The 22,012-nt window shown below is 46.2% G+C and overlaps 1 protein-coding gene across 1 annotated transcript in view; it reads right to left on the bottom strand.

Annotated features, from left to right (window-relative positions):
- LOC138303481 (serine-rich adhesin for platelets-like) overlaps positions 1-22,012 on the bottom strand; it is a 194,773-nt gene that overhangs the window by 25,949 nt on the left and 146,812 nt on the right. Inside the window, exons 9-12 of the mRNA XM_069242655.1 lie at positions 20,053-20,127; positions 18,920-19,009; positions 12,050-12,207; positions 10,778-10,939 (exon numbers count right to left, since the gene is read on the bottom strand). Of these exons, the coding sequence (XP_069098756.1) occupies positions 10,778-10,939; positions 12,050-12,207; positions 18,920-19,009; positions 20,053-20,127 (485 nt within the window). The remainder of the gene's footprint in view (positions 1-10,777; positions 10,940-12,049; positions 12,208-18,919; positions 19,010-20,052; positions 20,128-22,012) is intronic.

The following is a 22,012-nucleotide window of genomic DNA, read 5'->3' on the forward strand; positions in this document are numbered from 1 at the left end:
AGTGTAGATACACAGCAGTGTCACTGTGCGGTGAGAGTGCAGGGATGATATTACAGTTTTATAGGAGTGTAGATACACAGCAGTGTCACTGTAAGGTGGGGGTGCAGGGGTGATATTACAGTTTTATAGGAGTGCAGATACACAGCAGTGTCACTGTAAGGTGGGGGTGCAGGGGTGATATTACAGTTTTATAGGAGTGTAGATACACAGCAGTGTCACTGTGCGGTGGGGGTGCAGGGGTGATATTACAGTTTTATAGGAGTGTAGATACACAGCAGTGTCACGGTGCGGTGAGAGTGCAGGGATGATATTACAGTTTTATAGGAGTGTAGATACACAGCAGTGTCACTGTAAGGTGGGGGTGCAGGGGTGATATTACAGTTTTATAGGAGTGTAGATACACAGCAGTGTCACTGTGCGGTGAGAGTGCAGGGATGATATTACAGTTTTATAGGAGTGTAGATACACAGCAGTGTCACTGTAAGGTGGGGGTGCAGGGGTGATATTACAGTTTTATAGGAGTGCAGATACACAGCAGTGTCACTGTAAGGTGGGGGTGCAGGGGTGATATTACAGTTTTATAGGAGTGTAGATACACAGCAGTGTCACTGTAAGGTGGGGGTGCAGGGGTGATATTACAGTTTTATAGGAGTGTAGATACTCCCAGCATCACTGTAAGGTGGGGGTGCAGGGGTGATATTACAGCTTTATAGGAGTGAAGATACACAGCAGCGTCACTGTGCGGTGGGGGTGCAGGGGTGATATTACAGTTTCATAGGAGTGTAGATACACAGCAGTGTCACTGTGCAGTGAGAGTGCAGGGATGATATTAAGGTTTTATAGGAGTGTAGATACACAGCAGTGTCACTGTGCGGTGGGGGTGCAGGGATGATATTACAGTTTTATAGGAGTGTAGATACACAGCAGTGGCACTGTAAGGTGGGGGTGCAGGGGCGATATTACAGTTTTATAGGAGTGTAGATACACAGCAGTGGCACTGTAAGGTGGGGGTGCAGGGGCGATATTACAGTTTTATAGGAGTGCAGATACACAGCAGTGTCACTGTAAGGTGGGGGTGCAGGGGTGATATTACAGTTTTATAGGAGTGTAGATACACAGCAGTGTCACTGTGCGGTGGGGGTGCAGGGGTGATATTACAGTTTTATAGGAGTGTAGATACACAGCAGTGTCACTGTAAGGTGAGAGTGCAGGGGTGATATTACAGTTTTATAGGAGTGTAGATACACAGCAGTGTCACTGTAAGGTGGGGGTGCAGGGGTGATATTACAGTTTTATAGGAGTGTAGATACACAGCAGTGTCACTGTAAGGTGGGGGTGCAGGGGTGATATTACAGTTTTATAGGAGTGTAGATACACAGCAGTGTCACTGTAAGGTGGGGGTGCAGGGGTGATATTACAGTTTTATAGGAGTGTAGATACTCCCAGCATCACTGTAAGGTGGGGGTGCAGGGGTGATATTACAGCTTTATAGGAGTGAAGATACACAGCAGCGTCACTGTGCGGTGGGGGTGCAGGGGTGATATTACAGTTTTATAGGGGTGTAGATACACAGCAGTGTCACTGTAAGGTGGGGGTGTATGGTTTGATATTACAGTTTTATAGGAGTTTAGATACACAGCAGTGTCACTGTAAGGTGGGGGGTGCAGGGGTGATATTACAGTTTTATAGGAGTGTAGATACACAGCAGTGTCACTGTAAGGTGGGGGTGCAGGGGCGATATTACAGTTTTATAGGAGTGTAGATACAAAGCAGTGTCACTGTGCGGTGGGGGTGCAGGGGCGATATTACAGTTTTATAGGAGTGCAGATACACAGCAGTGTCACTGTAAGGTGGGGGTGCAGGGGTGATATTACAGTTTTAAAGGAGTGTAGATACACAGCAGTGTCACTGTGCGGTGGGGGTGCAGGGGTGATTTTACTGTTTTTTAGGAGTGTAGATACACAGCAGCGTCACTGTGCGGTGGGGGTGCAGGGGTGATATTGCAGTTTTATAGGAGTGCAGGTACACAGCAGTGTCACTGTAAGGTGGGGGTGCAGGGCCGATATTACAGTTTTATAGGAGTGTAGATACACAGCAGTGTCACTGTGAGGTGGGGGTGCAGGGGTGATATTACAGTTTTATAGGAGTGTAGATACACAGCAGTGTCACTGTAAGGTGGGGGTGCAGGGGCGATATTACAGTTTTATAGGAGTGTAGATACACAGCAGTGTCACTGTAAGGTGGGGGTGCAGGGGTGATATTACAGTTTTATAGGAGTGTAGATACACAGCAGTGTCACTGTGCGGTGGGGGTGCAGGGGTGATATTGCAGTTTTATAGGAGTGTAGATACACAGCAGTGTCACTGTAAGGTGGGGGTGCAGGGATGATATTTCAGTTTTATAGGAGTGTAGGTACACAGCAGTGTCACTGTAAGGTGGGGGTGCAGGGGTGATATTACAGTTTTATAGGAGTGTAGATACACAGCAGTGTCACTGTAAGGTGGGGGGTGCAGGGGTGATATTACAGTTTTATAGGAGTGTAGATACACAGCAGTGTCACTGTGCGGTGAGAGTGCAGGGGTGATATTACAGTTTTATAGGAGGGTAGATACACAGCAGCGTCACTGTAAGGTGGGGGTGCAGGGGTGATATTACAGTTTTATAGGAGTGCAGATACACAGCAGTGTCACTGTAAGGTAGGGGTGATATTACAGTTTTATAGGAGTGTAGATACACAGCAGCGTCACTGTAAGATGGGGGTGCAGGGGCGATATTACAGTTTTATAGGAGTGCAGATACACAGCAGCGTCACTGTAAGGTGGGGGTGCAGGGGCGATATTACAGTTTTATTGGAGTGTAGATACACAGCAGTGTCACTGTAAGGTGGGGGTGCAGGGGTGATTTTACAGTTTTATAGGAGTGTAGATACACAGCAGTGTCACTGTGAGGTGGGGTGCAGGGGCGATATTACAGTTTTATAGGAGTGTAGATATACAGCAGCGTCACTGTAAGGTGGGGGTGCAGGGGCGATATTACAGTTTTATATGAGTGCAGATACACAGCAGTGTCACTGTAAGGTGGGGGTGCAGGGGTGATATTACAGTTTTATAGGAGTGTAGATACACAGCAGTGTCACTGTAAGGTGGGGGTGCAGGGGTGATATTACAGTTTTATAGGAGTGTAGATACACAGCAGTGTCACTGTAAGGTGGGGGTGCAGGGGTGATATTACAATTTTATAGGAGTGCAGATACACAGCAGTGTCACTGTAAGGTGGGGGTGCAGGGGCGATATTACAGTTTTATAGGAGTGTAGATACACAGCAGTGTCACTGTAAGGTGGCGGTGCAGGGGCGATATTACAGTTTTATAGGAGTGTAGATACACAGCAGCGTCACTGTAAGGTGGGGGTGCAGGGGCGATATTACAGTTTTATAGGAGTGTAGATACACAGCAGCGTCACTGTAAGGTGGGGGTGCAGGGGCGATATTACAGTTTTATAGGAGTGTAGATACACAGCAGCGTCACTAAGGTGGGGGTGCAGGGGCGATATTACAGTTTTATAGGAGTGTAGATACACAGCAGCGTCACTGTAAGGTGGGGGTGCAGGGGCGATATTACAGTTTTATAGGAGTGTAGATACACAGCAGCGTCACTGTAAGGTGGGGGTGCAGGGGTGATATTACAGCTTTATAGGAGTGTAGATACACAGCAGCGTCACTGTAAGGTGGGGGTGCAGGGCGATATTACAGTTTTATAGGAGTGTAGATACACAGCAGCGTCACTGTAAGGTGGGGGTGCATGGGCGATATTACAGTTTTATAGGAGTGTAGATACACAGCAGTGTCACTGTAAGGTGGGGGGTGCAGGGGTGATATTACAGTTTTATAGGAGTGTAGATACACAGCAGTGTCACTGTAAGGTGGGGGTGCAGGGGCGATATTACAGTTTTATAGGAGTGTAGATACAAAGCAGTGTCACTGTGCGGTGGGGGTGCAGGGGCGATATTACAGTTTTATAGGAGTGCAGATACACAGCAGTGTCACTGTAAGGTGGGGGTGCAGGGGTGATATTACAGTTTTATAGGAGTGTAAATACACAGCAGTGTCACTGTGCGGTGGGGGTGCAGGGGTGATATTACAGTTTTATAGGAGTGTAGATACACAGCAGTGTCACTGTAAGGTGGGGGTGCAGGGATGATATTTCAGTTTTATAGGAGTGTAGGTACACAGCAGTGTCACTGTAAGGTGGGGGTGCAGGGGTGATATTACAGTTTTATAGGAGTGTAGATACACAGCAGTGTCACTGTAAGGTGGGGGGTGCAGGGGTGATATTACAGTTTTATAGGAGTGTAGATACACAGCAGTGTCACTGTGCGGTGAGAGTGCAGGGGTGATATTACAGTTTTATAGGAGGGTAGATACACAGCAGCGTCACTGTAAGGTGGGGGTGCAGGGGTGAGATTACAGTTTTATAGGAGTGCAGATACACAGCAGTGTCACTGTAAGGTAGGGGTGATATTACAGTTTTATAGGAGTGTAGATACACAGCAGCGTCACTGTAAGATGGGGGTGCAGGGGCGATATTACAGTTTTATAGGAGTGCAGATACACAGCAGCGTCACTGTAAGGTGGGGGTGCAGGGGCGATATTACAGTTTTATTGGAGTGTAGATACACAGCAGTGTCACTGTAAGGTGGGTGTGCAGGGGTGATTTTACAGTTTTATAGGAGTGTAGATACACAGCAGTGTCACTGTGAGGTGGGGTGCAGGGGCGATATTACAGTTTTATAGGAGTGTAGATATACAGCAGCGTCACTGTAAGGTGGGGGTGCAGGGGCGATATTACAGTTTTATATGAGTGCAGATACACAGCAGTGTCACTGTAAGGTGGGGGTGCAGGGGTGATATTACAGTTTTATAGGAGTGTAGATACACAGCAGTGTCACTGTAAGGTGGGGGTGCAGGGGTGATATTACTGTTTTATAGGAGTGTAGATACACAGCAGTGTCACTGTAAGGTGGGGGTGCAGGGGTGATATTACAGTTTTATAGGAGTGCAGATACACAGCAGTGTCACTGTGCGGTGGGGGTGCAGGGGTGATATTACAATTTTATAGGAGTGCAGATACACAGCAGTGTCACTGTAAGGTGGGGGTGCAGGGGCGATATTACAGTTTTATAGGAGTGTAGATACACAGCAGTGTCACTGTAAGGTGGCGGTGCAGGGGCGATATTACAGCTTTATAGGAGTGTAGATACACAGCAGCGTCACTGTAAGGTGGGGGTGCAGGGCGATATTACAGTTTTATAGGAGTGTAGATACACAGCAGCGTCACTGTAAGGTGGGGGTGCATGGGCGATATTACAGTTTTATAGGAGTGTAGATACACAGTAGTGTCACTGTAAGGTGGGGGGTGCAGGGGTGATATTACAGTTTTATAGGAGTGTAGATACACAGCAGTGTCACTGTAAGGTGGGGGTGCAGGGGCGATATTACAGTTTTATAGGAGTGTAGATACAAAGCAGTGTCACTGTGCGGTGGGGGTGCAGGGGCGATATTACAGTTTTATAGGAGTGCAGATACACAGCAGTGTCACTGTAAGGTGGGGGTGCAGGGGTGATATTACAGTTTTATAGGAGTGTAGATACACAGCAGTGTCACTGTGCGGTGGGGGTGCAGGGGTGATTTTACTGTTTTATAGGAGTGTAGATACACAGCAGCGTCACTGTGCGGTGGGGGTGCAGGGGTGATATTGCAGTTTTATAGGAGTGCAGATACACAGCAGTGTCACTGTAAGGTGGGGGTGCAGGGCCGATATTACAGTTTTATAGGAGTGTAGATACACAGCAGTGTCACTGTGAGGTGGGGGTGCAGGGGTGATATTACAGTTTTATAGGAGTGTAGATACACAGCAGTGTCACTGTAAGGTGGGGGTGCAGGGGCGATATTACAGTTTTATAGGAGTGTAGATACACAGCAGTGTCACTGTAAGGTGGGGGTGCAGGGGCAATATTACAGTTTTATAGGAGTGTAGATACACAGCAGTGTCACTGTGCGGTGGGGGTGCAGGGGCGATATTACAGTTTTATAGGAGTGTAGATACACAGCAGTGTCACTGTAAGGTGGGGGTGCAGGGATGATATTTCAGTTTTATAGGAGTGTAGGTACACAGCAGTGTCACTGTAAGGTGGGGGTGCAGGGGTGATATTACAGTTTTATAGGAGTGTAGATACACAGCAGTGCCACTGTAAGGTGGGGGGTGCAGGGGTGATATTACAGTTTTATAGGAGTGTAGATACACAGCAGTGTCACTGTGCGGTGAGAGTGCAGGGGTGATATTACAGTTTTATAGGAGTGTAGATACACAGCAGCGTCACTGTAAGGTGGGGGTGCAGGGGTGATATTACAGTTTTATAGGAGTGCAGATACACAGCAGTGTCACTGTAAGGTAGGGGTGATATTACAGTTTTATAGGAGTGTAGATACACAGCAGCGTCACTGTAAGGTGGGGGTGCAGGGGCGATATTACAGTTTTATAGGAGTGCAGATACACAGCAGCGTCACTGTAAGGTGGGGGTGCAGGGGCGATATTACAGTTTTATTGGAGTGTAGATACACAGCAGTGTCACTGTAAGGTGGGGGTGCAGGGGTGATTTTACAGTTTTATAGGAGTGTAGATACACAGCAGTGTCACTGTGAGGTGGGGTGCAGGGGCGATATTACAGTTTTATAGGAGTGTAGATATACAGCAGCGTCACTGTAAGGTGGGGGTGCAGGGGCGATATTACAGTTTTATAGGAGTGCAGATACACAGCAGTGTCACTGTAAGGTGGGGGTGCAGGGGTGATATTACAGTTTTATAGGAGTGTAGATACACAGCAGTGTCACTGTAAGGTGGGGGTGCAGGGGTGATATTACAGTTTTATAGGAGTGTAGATACACAGCAGTGTCACTGTAAGGTGGGGGTGCAGGGGTGATATTACTGTTTTATAGGAGTGTAGATACACAGCAGTGTCACTGTAAGGTGGGGGTGCAGGGGTGATATTACAGTTTTATAGGAGTGCAGATACACAGCAGTGTCACTGTGCGGTGGGGGTGCAGGGGTGATATTACAATTTTATAGGAGTGTAGATACACAGCAGTGTCACTGTAAGGTGGGGGTGCAGGGGCGATATTACAGTTTTATAGGAGTGTAGATACATAGCAGCGTCACTGCAAGGTGGCGGTGCAGGGGCGATATTACAGTTTTATAGTAGTGTAGATACACAGCAGCGTCACTGTAAGGTGGGGGTGCAGGGGCGATATTACAGTTTTATAGGAGTGTAGATACACAGCAGCGTCACTGTAAGGTGGGGGTGCAGGGGCGATATTACAGTTTTATAGGAGTGTAGATACACAGCAGCGTCACTAAGGTGGGGGTGCAGGGGCGATATTACAGTTTTATAGGAGTGTAGATACACAGCAGCGTCACTGTAAGGTGGGGGTGCAGGGGCGATATTACAGTTTTATAGGAGTGTAGATACACAGCAGCGTCACTGTAAGGTGGGGGTGCAGGGGTGATATTACAGCTTTATAGGAGTGTAGATACACAGCAGCGTCACTGTAAGGTGGGGGTGCAGGGCGATATTACAGTTTTATAGGAGTGTAGATACACAGCAGCGTCACTGTAAGGTGGGGGTGCATGGGCGATATTACAGTTTTATAGGAGTGTAGATACACAGCAGTGTCACTGTAAGGTGGGGGGTGCAGGGGTGATATTACAGTTTTATAGGAGTGTAGATACACAGCAGTGTCACTGTAAGGTGGGGGTGCAGGGGCGATATTACAGTTTTATAGGAGTGTAGATACAAAGCAGTGTCACTGTGCGGTGGGGGTGCAGGGGTGATATTACAGTTTTATAGGAGTGCAGATACACAGCAGTGTCACTGTAAGGTGGGGGTGCAGGGGTGATATTACAGTTTTATAGGAGTGTAGATACACAGCAGTGTCACTGTGCGGTGGTGGTGCAGGGGTGATATTACAGCTTTATAGGAGTGCAGATACACAGCAGCATCACTGTGCGGTGGTGGTGCAGGGGTGATATTACAGCTTTATAGGAGTGTAGATACACAGCAGTGGCACTGTAAGGTGGGGGTGCAGGGGTGATATTACAGTTTTATAGGAGTGTAGATACACAGCTTTGGCACTGTAAGGTGGGGGTGCAGGGGTGATATTGCAGTTTTATAGGAGTGTAGATACACAGCAGTGTCACTGTAAGGTGGGGGTGCAGGGGTGATATTGCAGTTTTATAGGAGTGTAGATACACAGCAGTGTCACTGTGCGGTGGGGGTGCAGGGGTGATATTGCAGTTTTATAGGAGTGCAGATACACAGCAGTGTCACTGTAAGGTGGGGGTGCAGGGGTGATATTGCAGTTTTATAGGAGTGTAGATACAAAGCAGTGTCACTGTAAGGTGGGGGTGCAGGGGTGATATTGCAGTTTTATAGGAGTGTAGATACAAAGCAGTGTCACTGTAAGGTGGGGGTGCAGGGGTGATATTGCAGTTTTATAGGAGTGTAGATACACAGCAGTGTCACTGTAAGGTGGGGGTGCAGGGGTGATATTACAGTTTTATAGGAGTGTAGATACAAAGCAGTGTCACTGTAAGGTGGGGGGTGCAGGGGTGATATTACAGTTTTATAGGAGTGTAGATACAAAGCAGTGTCACTGTAAGGTGGGGGTGCAGGGATGATATTACAGTTTTATAGGAGTGCAGATACACAGCAGTGTCACTGTGCGGTGGGGGTGCAGGGGTGATATTACAGTTTTATAGGAGTGCAGATACAAAGCAGTGTCACTGTAAGGTGGGGGTGCAGGGGTGATATTACAGTTTTATAGGAGTGCAGATACACAGCAGTGTCACTGTAAGGTGGGGGTGCAGGGGTGATATTACAGTTTTATAGGAGTGCAGATACACAGCAGTGTCACTGTAAGGTGGGGGTGCAGGGATGATATTACAGTTTTATAGGAGTGCAGATACACAGCAGTGTAACTGTAAGGTGGGGGTGCAGGGGTGATATTACAGTTTTATAGGAGTGCAGATACAAAGCAGTGTCACTGTAAGGTGGGGGTGCAGGGGTGATATTACAGTTTTATAGGAGTGTAGATACACACCAGCGTCACTTTAAGGTGGGGGTGCAGGGGTGATATTACAGTTTTATAGGAGTGTAGATACACAGCAGCGTCACTGTAAGGTGGGGGTGCAGGGGTGATATTACAGCTTTATAGGAGTGTAGATACACACCAGCGTCACTGTAAAGTGGGGGTGCCGGGCGATATTACAGTTTTATAGGAGTGTAGATACACAGCAGCGTCACTGTAAGGTGGGGGTGCAGGGGCGATATTACAGTTTTATAGGAGTGTAGATACACAGCAGTGTCACTGTAAGGTGGGGGGTGCAGGGGTGATATTACAGTTTTATAGGAGTGTAGATACACAGCAGTGTCACTGTAAGGTGGGGGTGCAGGGGTGATATTACAGTTTTATAGGAGTGTAGATACACAGCAGTGTCACTGTGCGGTGGGGGTGCAGGGGTGATATTACAGTTTTATAGGAGTGCAGATACACAGCAGTGGCACTGTAAGGTGGGGGGTGCAGGGGTGATATTACAGTTTTATAGGAGTGTAGATACACAGCAGTGTCACTGTAAGGTGATGGTGCAGGGGTGATATTACAGTTTTATAGGCGTGTAGATACACAGCAGTGTCACTGTGCGGTGGGGGTGCAGGGGTGATATTACAGTTTTATAGGAGTGTAGATACACAGCAGTGTCACTGTAAGGTGGGGGTGCAGGGGTGATATTACAGTTTTATAGGAGTGTAGATACACAGCAGTGTCACTGTGCGGTGGGGGTGCAGGGGTGATATTACAGTTTTATAGGAGTGTAGATACACAGCAGTGTCACTGTGCGGTGGGGGTGCAGGGGTGATATTACAGTTATATAGGAGTGTAGATACACAGCAGTGTCACTGTGAGGTGGGGGTGCAGGGGTGATATTACAGTTTTATAGGAGTGTAGATACACAGCAGTGTCACTGTAAGGTGGGGGTGCAGGGGTGATATTACAGTTTTATAGGAGTGTAGATACACAGCAGTGTCACTGTAAGGTGGGGGTGCAGGGGTGATATTTCAGTTTTATAGGAGTGTAGATACACAGCAGTGTCACTGTAAGGTGGGGGTGCAGGGGTGATATTACAGTTTTATAGGAGTGTAGATACACAGCAGTGTCACTGTAAGGTGGGGGTGCAGGGGTGATATTTCAGTTTTATAGGAGTGTAGATACACAGCAGTGTCACTGTAAGGTGGGGGTGCAGGGGTGATATTTCAGTTTTATAGGAGTGTAGATACACAGCAGTGTCACTGTGAGGTGGGGGTGCAGGGGCGATATTACAGTTTTATAGGAGTGTAGATACACAGCAGTGTCACTGTAAGGTGAGGAGCAAGAGAGGTGGCTTTACAATTTTAGAAGAGCGCAGATTTTCAGTTATATTACAGCTAGAAAGGACTATAGATTATAGCAGTTATACTGTACGATATGGGAGGCCAATCAGGTGATATTACAGGTCCACAGAGGGTGTAGATTTAGAAAATACAGTTGTTTTTTTAGAAGACATTACGTTGCAGAAACAGGTCTCCTTTTCAGATATGCTGTGGGAAGTGGAGCATCTGATATTGCTGGTGCAGCATGCTAGGCGGGAGAGGGGTGGATAACGGCACCCTGCCAGAGTCCTCAAACTCACTGTGTTTCAGTGCGGAGCAGGAACTCAACCCTTCGACCCTGGTTGTTCTCCTGGAGGATAAGCCGGAAGAGATTCTTGTTGTTGCCGTGCATTTTCACCTCACACTTCTCCCCATGCACTTTGGAGACACGTGCGTGGTCAAAGACCAGGAATTTGGCAGCTCTGCAGGAAGGGACAGAAGAAGGGTATGTTAGTCACCTTCCTTCTTTGGAGGCTGGTTGGTTAACCTTAACGCATTGTCAAGAAGGGTTATGGCTTCTGTGTTGCATAGTCTACTAAAAACCTTGTCTAGAAGAGACGCAGTACTTCATGGTATGGTGCGAGTTGGAAGGCTTCTACCCCCCAGCAAGGGTGGACTGGTGACATCTCACAGAAGGGGAACCTTAGAGTGCAACAGCCTTAGCAACTGTGAGTGGGGGTTCTGGGAGTAGAGCAAATAAAAGGTGGTGCAACAAAACACTCAAATATTGGGAAGTTAGAAGAATCAGGCAGGGTTGCAGTCAGAAAGGGAGGTAGATAGAGTGGTAAAGTCAGAAGTAACCTTGGTCTTATGCATATGTGTACTCACTCCTGCAGGTGGCTCAGCAGCAGACAAACACTGCACCCGTGCAACTTTGGACAGCAACAGAGATAGGTAGGGTGCAGACAAGAAGTGGTGCAGAAAAAAGGGGTGCAGACAAAATTTGGTAGATAAAAAGTGAAGCAATCAGGAAGTGGCAAAGTCTAAAAGTATGCGTGACCTCATGTTCTTGTATACTCGCTCATGCAGAAGAAAAATCAGAAGACTGTCACTGAACAATTGCACCTTTAGAGAGCAGCAGATTTGGGTAGTAGTGCAGACAGAAAATGGAGCAGTAAGGCAATGGTGCAGACAGGAAGTAGTGCAGACAGGAAGCAGCAGAGCCTAAAAGTACTTACTGGACTCATTTACTTGTAGACTCGCTTCTGCAGTAGGACAGCAGTAGATAATAATTGAACAGGTGCACCTTTAGAGAGCAGGCAGAATACAGACAAGAGGGGGTGCAGACAGGAAGTGGCACAGTATAAGAGTACCGGGGCTGCATGTTCATGTATACTCGCTTGCGCCGGCAGGACAGCAGCAGTCGTTAAACTGGTGCACCTTTAGAGAGTAGCAGAGGTAGATAGGGATGCAGACATGAGGTGGTGCAGTCAGGAAGTTGTCATTAAAGGAAGTGGTGCAGAAAAGAAGGGGAGCAGACAGGAAGTGGCACAGTCTGAGAGCTCCAGGGCTGCATGCACGCGTATACTCACTCCCGCCGGCGGGACAGCAGCAGACAGTCATTGAACAAGTGCAGGTAGATTGGCCGTGTAATAACCTTCCACTTGAAACTGAGGGGAGTGCTGGACTCTAGCTCCACCAGCTCTCCTTGCTTCACCAGTCGCCGGGACTGTGAAATGAGGGGGAAAATCTGTGGGGCAGAAGAGGAGAAGACAGAAGCTATCAAGGGCATCAGCCTTTGGGAACCAGTGGAACACAAGATATTATAGCCTAACCTAACAGCGCTCTTAGTTTTGGTTCACAAAGCACTGTTGTCATTTTACTCTATCCATTGAGTGTGTTCAAGCTGCGAGGTGCTGCATCAGTCCTGAGTGAACCCTCATTTGGACAAGGAGGAGTACACTTTGATGTCAGCCAAGGGTCTTGGAGGTCAGGACTCATTCTAGCAGACACCAGGTGCAGGGCACAGGCGGGTTGAGGTAGGGTCCCTATTGCCCTGCTCCCAGGATGTCTACAGTCACAAAATGCTAGCGTGAAGATCTTTATGTGTGTGTTGAGGCAGCTCCTTCAAAGAGCAAGTGTGGTGTGCCACAGCTCCGTCCCTCACATCAGATCAGAATGCCCCATCCTGTCAACACCCAATCCCCCCTTTATGATACTGACTTGGGGGAATACGCAAAGGCCAACTGCACTTGGTCATGTGAACCATGATACAAAGTGCAGGACCCAAATAGTTAGGAGAATAAAATGGCAGCTTTCTCTAAGTGTCCTTTTAAGAATTGTGATTTAAAATCTAACTTTACCATTAAGGAGGGTTTTAAATCATTTTAAATTCACAAGAGACCAAACATGGTATTTCTACCTCCTCCTAAACAAAATATATCACTTATTAAATGTAATAAGGTAATCCAATGTTATCCTATAGTGGAGATATGCCTGACAGTAGTGAAAAACAAATGTGAGATTTTACTACTACTAAGACATTTAAAACTTAAAAGTACATTTCCAGCTTTTTAAATAAAAAAAACCCTGTCCTATGTGCTGTTGAGGGCCTACCCTAGAGGTGACATATGAGTATTAAAAAGGAAGATTTATGCTTGGCAAAAGGATTAGCTTGTTAAGTCAAAATGGCAGTTTAAAACTGCACTACAGACCGCAGTAGCAGGCCTGAGACACGTTTTAAAAGTCTGCTGTAGGGAGTGTCAAAAAGAGTGCTGCAGGCCAAATAGTAGCATTTAACTTACAGGCCCTGCGTACAAATAGTAGTTATTTACTAAGGACGTACAAGTGAATTAAATGTGTCAATCAGGCTGTAAGCCAATTGGACCATGTTTGAGGAAAAGTGGCCATCCACTTTAGCAATGGTCAGCGGTGGTAAAGTGCACAGAGTCCTCAAGCGAACACAAGGAAATTCAGCAAAAATGGGGGGGGGGGGGTTTGGGAGGAGGTGGGGGTCAAAAAATGTTTGATGGTGACAAAGCAAGGAGAGGGCCAATCCATCATTTATCATTCCATATAGTTTTAGAGGCTTTTACCAAAGAAAAGCATATTTAGTTGCGCTAACCTTGACAGGTCACTGCAGGTCAGATAGATGAAAGGTTTTTGTACTCTCAAAGCCTGCGCTACCCTAAATACCAAATACAAAGTGGCATTATGAATCCTTTGTCGCTTTCCAACTCATTGCAATTTATAGAGAATCAGAAGGAAAAGAAGGCAATAAGTAGTATTTGTCTCCCCCATTCCTTGCGACTGGCAAGGACATGTAAGAATGGTTTGCAGTCACACCTGTGGGCGCAAACTCTTCCAGTCTGTGTTCAGTCTCAGACTGAAACCTGCCTGTGAGTAACAGCTTCCACTGGGTGAATGTCAGCTGTGGGGACTGGGGGCGGCAGATGCAACACCACTGATTGTTCCCTCCCTTTGCATTGTGCCAAATGTGTCTGCTGCTGCGTGTGAGTGTGAACCCTGACCCTTGCCGGCCATCATCTCTGAAGTTAAAGCTGAACGCAAGGACTCAGAGAGGAAATCCTGTTTCAGGAAGCTGTGATTTCCATGACTCTTTATGAATTACCCATTCACGCAGAGCAGGATTGGCATGGATTAGTATATCTAGCCCATAAAAATAGGTCCACTGCAAATGCCTTTCAACCTGCCTCGTCCTACTTGAGGCCCTATGCTCATTTTTGTAAGGTAGCTTTTATTCCTGTATCCCTACCTCTTAGCACTTTATAAGATTATGCCTTCACCATTAATGCACTTTACCAATATCAGCGGCCACTGAACTTTTAAGAAGTCTTTAGTCTGCCCAGGCCTGGCACACTAACTAGGTTGATGTGGCAAATTGACGCAAGCCAATATGATTCTGGAAACTCCCCTGTAGGTGCCAGTGTGATTTCCAACATCAACTGTTACTACACTGCATGCAGAGTCAGAAGACATTTTAAAAAAAGACATCAGATTCAAAGCTATTGAGAGCTCTTGGAGTGGCCAGTTCAAATTGACCAATATCTAATGGTCCTGTACATACTGGAAGATACAGATGCCAATTTGTGTGCAAAAACTGTTTCACTTCGGTTCGATCTAGCCAGACAAGACATCACAGAGCCAGGATATGCCCATCCTGATAGGATAGCTTCTTAAAGGCCAAGGTGCCAACCTCTTTGTTAGAAAAATGTAGTCTTACATGACAGCTCAGCTAAATACATCCAATGACTTGCAAGGACAGTACATGTGGTTCATTTTTTCTTGTTCCCTTGAAGTAGGTCAGGTGTTCACTTGTTGGTATGAAGCAGTCATTAGACTGCTGTTAAAGATAAAACATTCCCCTGATCCAGTGGTCCCCGGAAACCTTCACCCCGTCTCCTGCTCCATTATTTATCCAAGATTCTTGAAAATCATATTTTTCTCAACTACAGGAATATGTAGAAACTAATGACCTTCTAGATTGCCAGCAAGCAGGGCTGTGACTTGGTTCAAGCACTGGACTAGATATTGTCTCAGTCCTGAACAACCTTCATAGACTGGTGGAGGCCTAAGGCCCAGGGGCTTTACTCCGCCTGGACTTCTCAGGTGCATTTGACACTACAGAACCTGGCGTCTTAAGATCCAGGCTGATTGAAAAAGAATTAAGGGTGAAACCATTTCTTGGCTAAAGTAAGTTTTAAAAGTCAGGAAACCGAGTCTGCCAGTGGAACTGCATTTCTCAGCTGACAAATCTCTATTAATTGCAATGATTCCAGCTCATACACCTCTATCAGTCACAGTGATTCTAGATCATACTTCTCTATCAGTCACAGTGATTCCAGCTCACACATCTCTGCCAGTAACAGTGTCAAAAGCTTGTACATCTCTATCAGTCACAGTGGCTCCAGCTCATACACCTCTATCAGTCAACTTCAGTTCATACATCTCTATCAGTCGCAGTGATTCTAGCTCATACATCTCTACTAGTCACAGTGATTGCAGCTTATACATATCTATCAGTCACAGTGGCTCCAGCTCATACATCTCTATCAGTCACAGTGATTCCAGCCCATACATCACCATTAGTCATGTGATTCCAGCTCATACATCTCAATCAGTCATGTGATTCCAGCTCATACATCTCTATCAGTCACAGTGATTCCAGCTCGTATATCTGTCAGTCACAGTGACTCCAGCTCATATATCTGATTCCAGCTCATATATCTGTCAGTCACAGTGACTCCAGCTCATACATCTCTACCACTCACAGTGATTCCAGCTCATACAGCTCTACCACTCACAGTGATTCCAGCTCATACATCTCTATCAGTCACAGTGGCTCCAGCTCATACATCTCTATCAGTCACAGTGATTCCAGGTCCTACATCTCCATCAGTCACAGAGATGTATGAGCTGGAATCACTGTGACCAATAGAGATGCATGAACTGGAGCCATTGTCACTGATAGAGATGTATGAGCTGGAATCACTGGGATTGATAGAGATGTATGAGCTGGAGCCACTGTGACTGATAGAGATGTATGAGCTGAAGCCACTGTGACTGCTAGAGATGTATGAGCTGGAATCTCTATCAGTCACAGTGGCTTCAGTTCATACATCTCTATCAGTCCCAGTGATTTCAGCTCATACATCTCTATCAGTGACAGTGATTCTAGCTCATACATTTCTATCAGTCGCAGTGAGTCCAGCTCATAAATCTCTACTAGTCACAGTGATTGCAGCTTATACATCTCTATCAGTCACAGTGGCTCCAGCTCATACATCACCATTAGTCATGTGATTCCAGCCCATACATATCTATCAGTAACAGTGATTCCAGCTCATACATCTCTATCAGTCACAGTGATTCCAGGTCATACATCTCTATCAGTCACATTGATTCCAGATCATACATCTCTACCAGTCACAGTGACTCCAGCTCACACATCTGTATCAGTAACAGTGACTCCAGATCATACATCTCTATCAGTAACAGTGGCCCCAGTTCATACATCTCTATCATTCACAGTGGCCCCAGTTCATACATCTCTATCATTCACAGTGATTTCAGCTCGTACATCTCTATCAGTTGCAGTGATTCCAGCTCACACATCTCTGCCAGTAACAGTGTCAAAAGCTTGTACATCTCTATCACTCACAGTGATTCCAGCTCACACATCTCTACCAGAAACAGAGGCTCCAGCTCGTACATTTCTATCAGTCACAGTGGCTCCAGCTCATACATCGCTATAAGTCACAGTGATTCCAGGTCATACATCTCTATCATTCACAGTGGCCCCAGTTCATACATCTCTATCAGTCACAGTCATTTCAGCTCGTACATCTCTATCAGTCGCAGTGATTCCAGCTCACACATCTCTCAGTCACAGTGATCCCCAGGGATCCATGCTTCCCCCTCTTAGTAATATTCATATGCACCCCGTAGCTCGGCTCCATCAGTTGGGTATCACCTTCTTCACATACTCGCCCGACTCTTGGGTCTCTCTTGAACAGTCTCCCAGCCCAGACTCTAATATTGAAACTGCTTTCCTTCGGGCAGACAGTCTTGTGGTAACCTGCTGGTGGAAGTCCACAAACTAAAACTCAGTCCTAACAGAGCGGCTACACTTGTTAACGTCTCTGAAAATGTGGGCTGAAGACCTCTATTCGCCCACGATCAGAGAACCTTCTCTCACCCGGCACAATACATTCATAACCTCAGTGTCCATATAGATTTCAACCTGCATTTAAAGATTTAAGCTGCCAACGCCTCCAAAATGTGATTTTTTTCAGCTGCAAATCTTGTCACATATTCCAGCGCTTCACAATAAAAACCTTAGAGTGCAAGAAGATGACGCCGTCACCCACCTGAGGGCTAACTACAGGAATACAATACTCTAGAGTGTCCGAAAGCAAACACAGCTTGTCTCCAGCTAGTACAGATGCTGCGGAGGGTTTGATATGCGGGCTCAATAAACTGAGATTAGTGTTAGAAATCAAAGCTTTTCACTGACTACCCAGCAAACAGACTTGTGGCCCAGGCCGTGCATTAGATGATAAGGCCATTTATTCCAGCTTGCCAGAGTTCTGGCCAGTAGATTCTGCCGCACAGATCTTCTGGATGCTCACGGTCCACTCACCTCTAGGAACTACGAGGTTTGTATATGAAGCCTGGTCAGTAACAGCAGATAAAGTGTCCCTGTCTGTATGGAAACATCTCTAATTCGCTTGAGAAGATCCCTAAACACATCCAATAACACACCTTCCCATCAAACCACTGCACAGTCATTCAGGGCTAAAGAATGAATTTTTGGTAAATGCTGCGCTCTGTACATGTACTGAAGGAGGGGCACTGGCGAGCAGCTAACTCCCCTTCTGTAGGTGAGTGGGTGCAGGATATGATTAAATGTAAGATGCTAAATAAATGTACTTGCAAAGCCCCTGGGAGTCCCTGCAAATAAAACAAAATATGGGCCCCCTGCGGGGAAGACCCTTCTGCATTAACGCCTAGAGGAGCTGATGAGTGTTTATGACAACAGGGAAACCTGCGGTAATGAACTCTAGGGCCCCCTCCTGTCAGCCGGATGCCTGCAGGGCGCGCTGGCACCTGAACATCTGGTGCACTAGGACCTTCATTTACTAATGTTGTGTTTATGTCTCAAAATACCAAAAAAACATGTTTTATAAGAAAATAAGCTAAGGTTTTCCTAATACTAAATGACATGAGAAGATGGGGCATCATCTGCCCACAACGCAGTGGTTTCAGCCCATGCTGCCCACAGAGCAGTCTCAAATCAAAAGAATCGAACAAAGGAGACATGGACGTTTCAGAATAAATACCAAGGCTGGTTTCAATCTACACAAAACATGCTGGCATTCAAAATGATTTTCAGAATAACAGGTGCAAGGAAACACATACAGACTTGCAGAAGATGGGAAGGTGGCAGGTCTGCCCTGGCCTCCTCACCTGAAACTACACGAGGTTGAGAGATTCCTATGAAACAGTGGGAATTACCACCAATCCAGCTCTGTGTATTACACAGAGACACTTTCATAGAGCGCTTATATACCAGAACCATGATGAAGTGGCAGTGGAAAGAAAAGCAACAAACTCCTGGATTCAAAGGAGGGTTTGTGCATCACACCACAACTTTTTAGCACATACAGACATCCTCACAATAAGTGTCAACCAGGTAAGTGGCGGTGCAGTCAGTTTCTCAGCCCCGAATACTATACGGTGGTCCTGATTTACAAAAACAATACAATCGCTCAATTGCTGTGGATAGGGAGTCTAGGAACATTCTCCTCTGGGCAGGATAAGATCAATTCAAAACTACAGATGGAAGTGAATTTGAGTCACACATCCACAAACCACCCAGGTGAAGGATACTGACATCAAAGCGGAACTGACCCTGAGCTTGGAAGGCCCATGAGACTCACCTTGCACTCAAACTCAATCTTCTGGCTGAGGTAGATGAGTTCCTCTGTGCTGCGCATGCGCTGCACATTCTCGTTGCAGTCCTTGATCAGCTGGAAAGGGAAAAGAGAGAAGGTCTCAGCAAACGTACACACAGGGGTCAAGCCTGTGGAAAGTGAAGCAATAGAAAGATCAGATCTCATTTCACCTTGGACTGAATGCTTCTCTTCCCTTCTACAGGGGATGGCTGGTCTCCATCAATGGAGCGGGCCACACGCTTCCGTCCTACAGGAGCTTGGGGCAGCCCATCTTACTCTTCCCTCCTACAGAAGGTTGAAGATCCCTATCAGTGGAGCGCACCCTTATCTTCTACAGACAATGGTAGGTCACCATCTATGGAGTAAATCTACTCCCGCCCAAAGAGGATTATAGGTTTCCATCTATGGAGCGAATGTCACGCTTCATTTCTACAGCAGGGTGTGAGTCTCATATGATGGATTAAAGGCTTGCATAAGGTTGTACGTTTATAGAGGTGGAACAATGAGGCCACAACTTCTCCAAAAGGTTGTAAGATTATACTAGTGGAAGTAAAGCTCCCTCTTACCTGATCCAGGAGGTTGTGGCTTGCTAGGAGTATCAGAAAAGCTCACTTCACACATCCCCATGGCTTGAAGAAGTCTCCAGCTGGTAGTGAAGCCCACTCTTACCTACTTCTTCAGGAGGAGGCCGACCACATGGATAAAAACAATGACATTTTCTGGGAGGTTGGAGGCTTCTATGCATGGGTGTAGAGCACCCTCTTACCTTTGGGCCCTTCTACAGGAGTCTGTGGGTCTCCAGAGAGGGAATTAAAACCCACTCTTTCCTTACACAGAAAGCTGTAAATTCTAAGGGGTAAGAGACATTTGACCTCATTTTTACCTACTGGCGTGTCCATGTTTACACTTGGCAGTGAGCCCCACTGTCACTTTCTCCACACGGTTGCAGATGTAAGCAGGTAACATAGAAGCACACTTGATGCTACAGAAAACTGATAAACATTCTGGGATTGGCGTTGGCTTGACTCTAATGGTTAGAGACCCACAGGCATAGGCCCTGCTGCTGCACCTCTTAGTAAGTTGTAGGTTTATGTAAATAAGGTCAGGTTAACTCATACCTTCTCCAGAAGGCTGTATGCTTGTGTAGCCTGAGCTTCCTCTCGCGATCCAGGACGAGTTCTCTTCAATATATTCTGTTGAAGAGATAAGGAAGAGCTGTCAGTGAGGGGAGCAGCACCTCTGAATAAGGATGTAAACAGCCTATTTCCCTGGGAGGGGGAGATGAGAAATGCTAGAAAGGGGCAGAGTTTACAACAAGTGTGTGGCAGGATCAGGAAGAGAGGTCCACACAAGGGGGCACAAAAAAAGAGAAGGACAAATAGGACACACAGAAGACAAAGCCTTTCACGCCGGACTCCACTCACAAAACACACAAGTACTCTGGCTCGGAGCATTGTGGGGAGAGTGTCTTAGGGCCTTATTTATGGTTCGCGGTTACTCTGTCACAACAGTGATGGATATCGTGTCAGCCGATAAAATCTACTGTATTCTGTAGGATTTGTATTTCAGCAGAATGGATATCCGTCAACGCTGTGACGAAGTAACTCATCCGGTGAAATATAAATCAAGCCCTAAGGCAAGACTTCATTATACATGGAGTCAGCACAGAGAGAAATGCCAGTCCGTAGCGACGCAAGCCCACGCTACACAGAGGCAGAAATGTACAGTAAACAGAATCAAATTCAGCAGAACAGAGACAAGGAGGGCAGACCAACAGCTGCTGGACAATACTTCCACTGAGGGCTCCTCGCACCTTGGTAGCCAAGAAGAGGGGGCTCAAGGCTCTTCAGATTTTTGCAAGAAAGAGGCACATAGACCAGCGTTTCCCATGCTGTGGGTCACAACCGAATGGGGCACGGCCGGTCTTCAAAGAATCTATGTTCTGTTGCAAACAACCATTAGATAAAGATGCCTTTACATTTGTATTAATCTTGTCACCTTTGCTGTGCTACAAAGACAGAGGCCAAACGTCAGGCTTTGCCTTCTGACAAATTGCTGCTCATCCCTTGATCCTTCAGATTGGTCTTTACGTTTCTGTCTCTGACTGCAAAATCGGAGGCGTTTTTAAACTGAGAATCTTGCTGGGGTAAAGGGAGTGTGAAAGAAAAGGCTGTAGGATGTCATTTTTCTTAACACAAAACACCATTTAAATGCCTGTAAATGAACTGCACTCATATTCTTGACTATATGAGAAGTTAGGGAAGCTCAAATTAAGTTTTTTTTTTTAATTCTGAAGGAGTGTGAAAACAAAGATTTCAATAAGATACATTTATTTGGTGATGCAAATATTCACTTGAAACGATTTCCACACATTTTTCATATGCATGCTATGTAGTTTTATCAGAAAAACTCTGTCTGAGCAAATTTAGTGCCATCTCAATGGAAAATGTGCTGTCTGTAAATTACAGTGCATTACCGCAGGATGCGTGAGTAATATACTCCACTTCAGTGATGTAACACTCACCTCAGCCCCCCACTCTGGCAATTGTTACAGCACCCCTGGACAAAAGTGGTTGAGCTATGTCCCCAAGTCCAGTTTTAAAACAAACCCTAGCAAGAGTACCGGTGAAACGTCCAGTGCTACTTGCTGCGTTTTACTTGGTAAGGCCATGTCAAGAGAGCGCGCTCACTCTTCGTGATCATTCACAGTCATCAACCTTGTGAACAAAGTGAGAAGTATGGATATCGCCCAAAAGCCTCAGCGGCTGACTTAGGATGTAGGGAACATGTCCAAGTCCTGGTGCTGGCTCCAGGCAAATCATTTAACCTTATGTGTTTAGATCACAATAAACCTAACCTTTTGCAATGTTTTCTTGCGCTGATGTAAACGCTCCAAAACCCTTGCCAGGGTTTGTTTTGTAGAAAACTGCAACATGTACATGGAGTACAAAATGCACCACTGGTTCTCTTCTTAACACAAAAGGGTCATGAGGCCTTTCCCTAAACTTTGCTGCAAAAGGGGTTTTCAGATTTGTTAAAATCACTTCAATCAACACCAAGATTTTTCAGAAGCCTCTT

The sequence above is a fragment of the Pleurodeles waltl genome, chromosome 7 (assembly GCF_031143425.1).
Source record: "Pleurodeles waltl isolate 20211129_DDA chromosome 7, aPleWal1.hap1.20221129, whole genome shotgun sequence".
Taxonomy (NCBI): Eukaryota; Metazoa; Chordata; class Amphibia; order Caudata; family Salamandridae; genus Pleurodeles; species Pleurodeles waltl.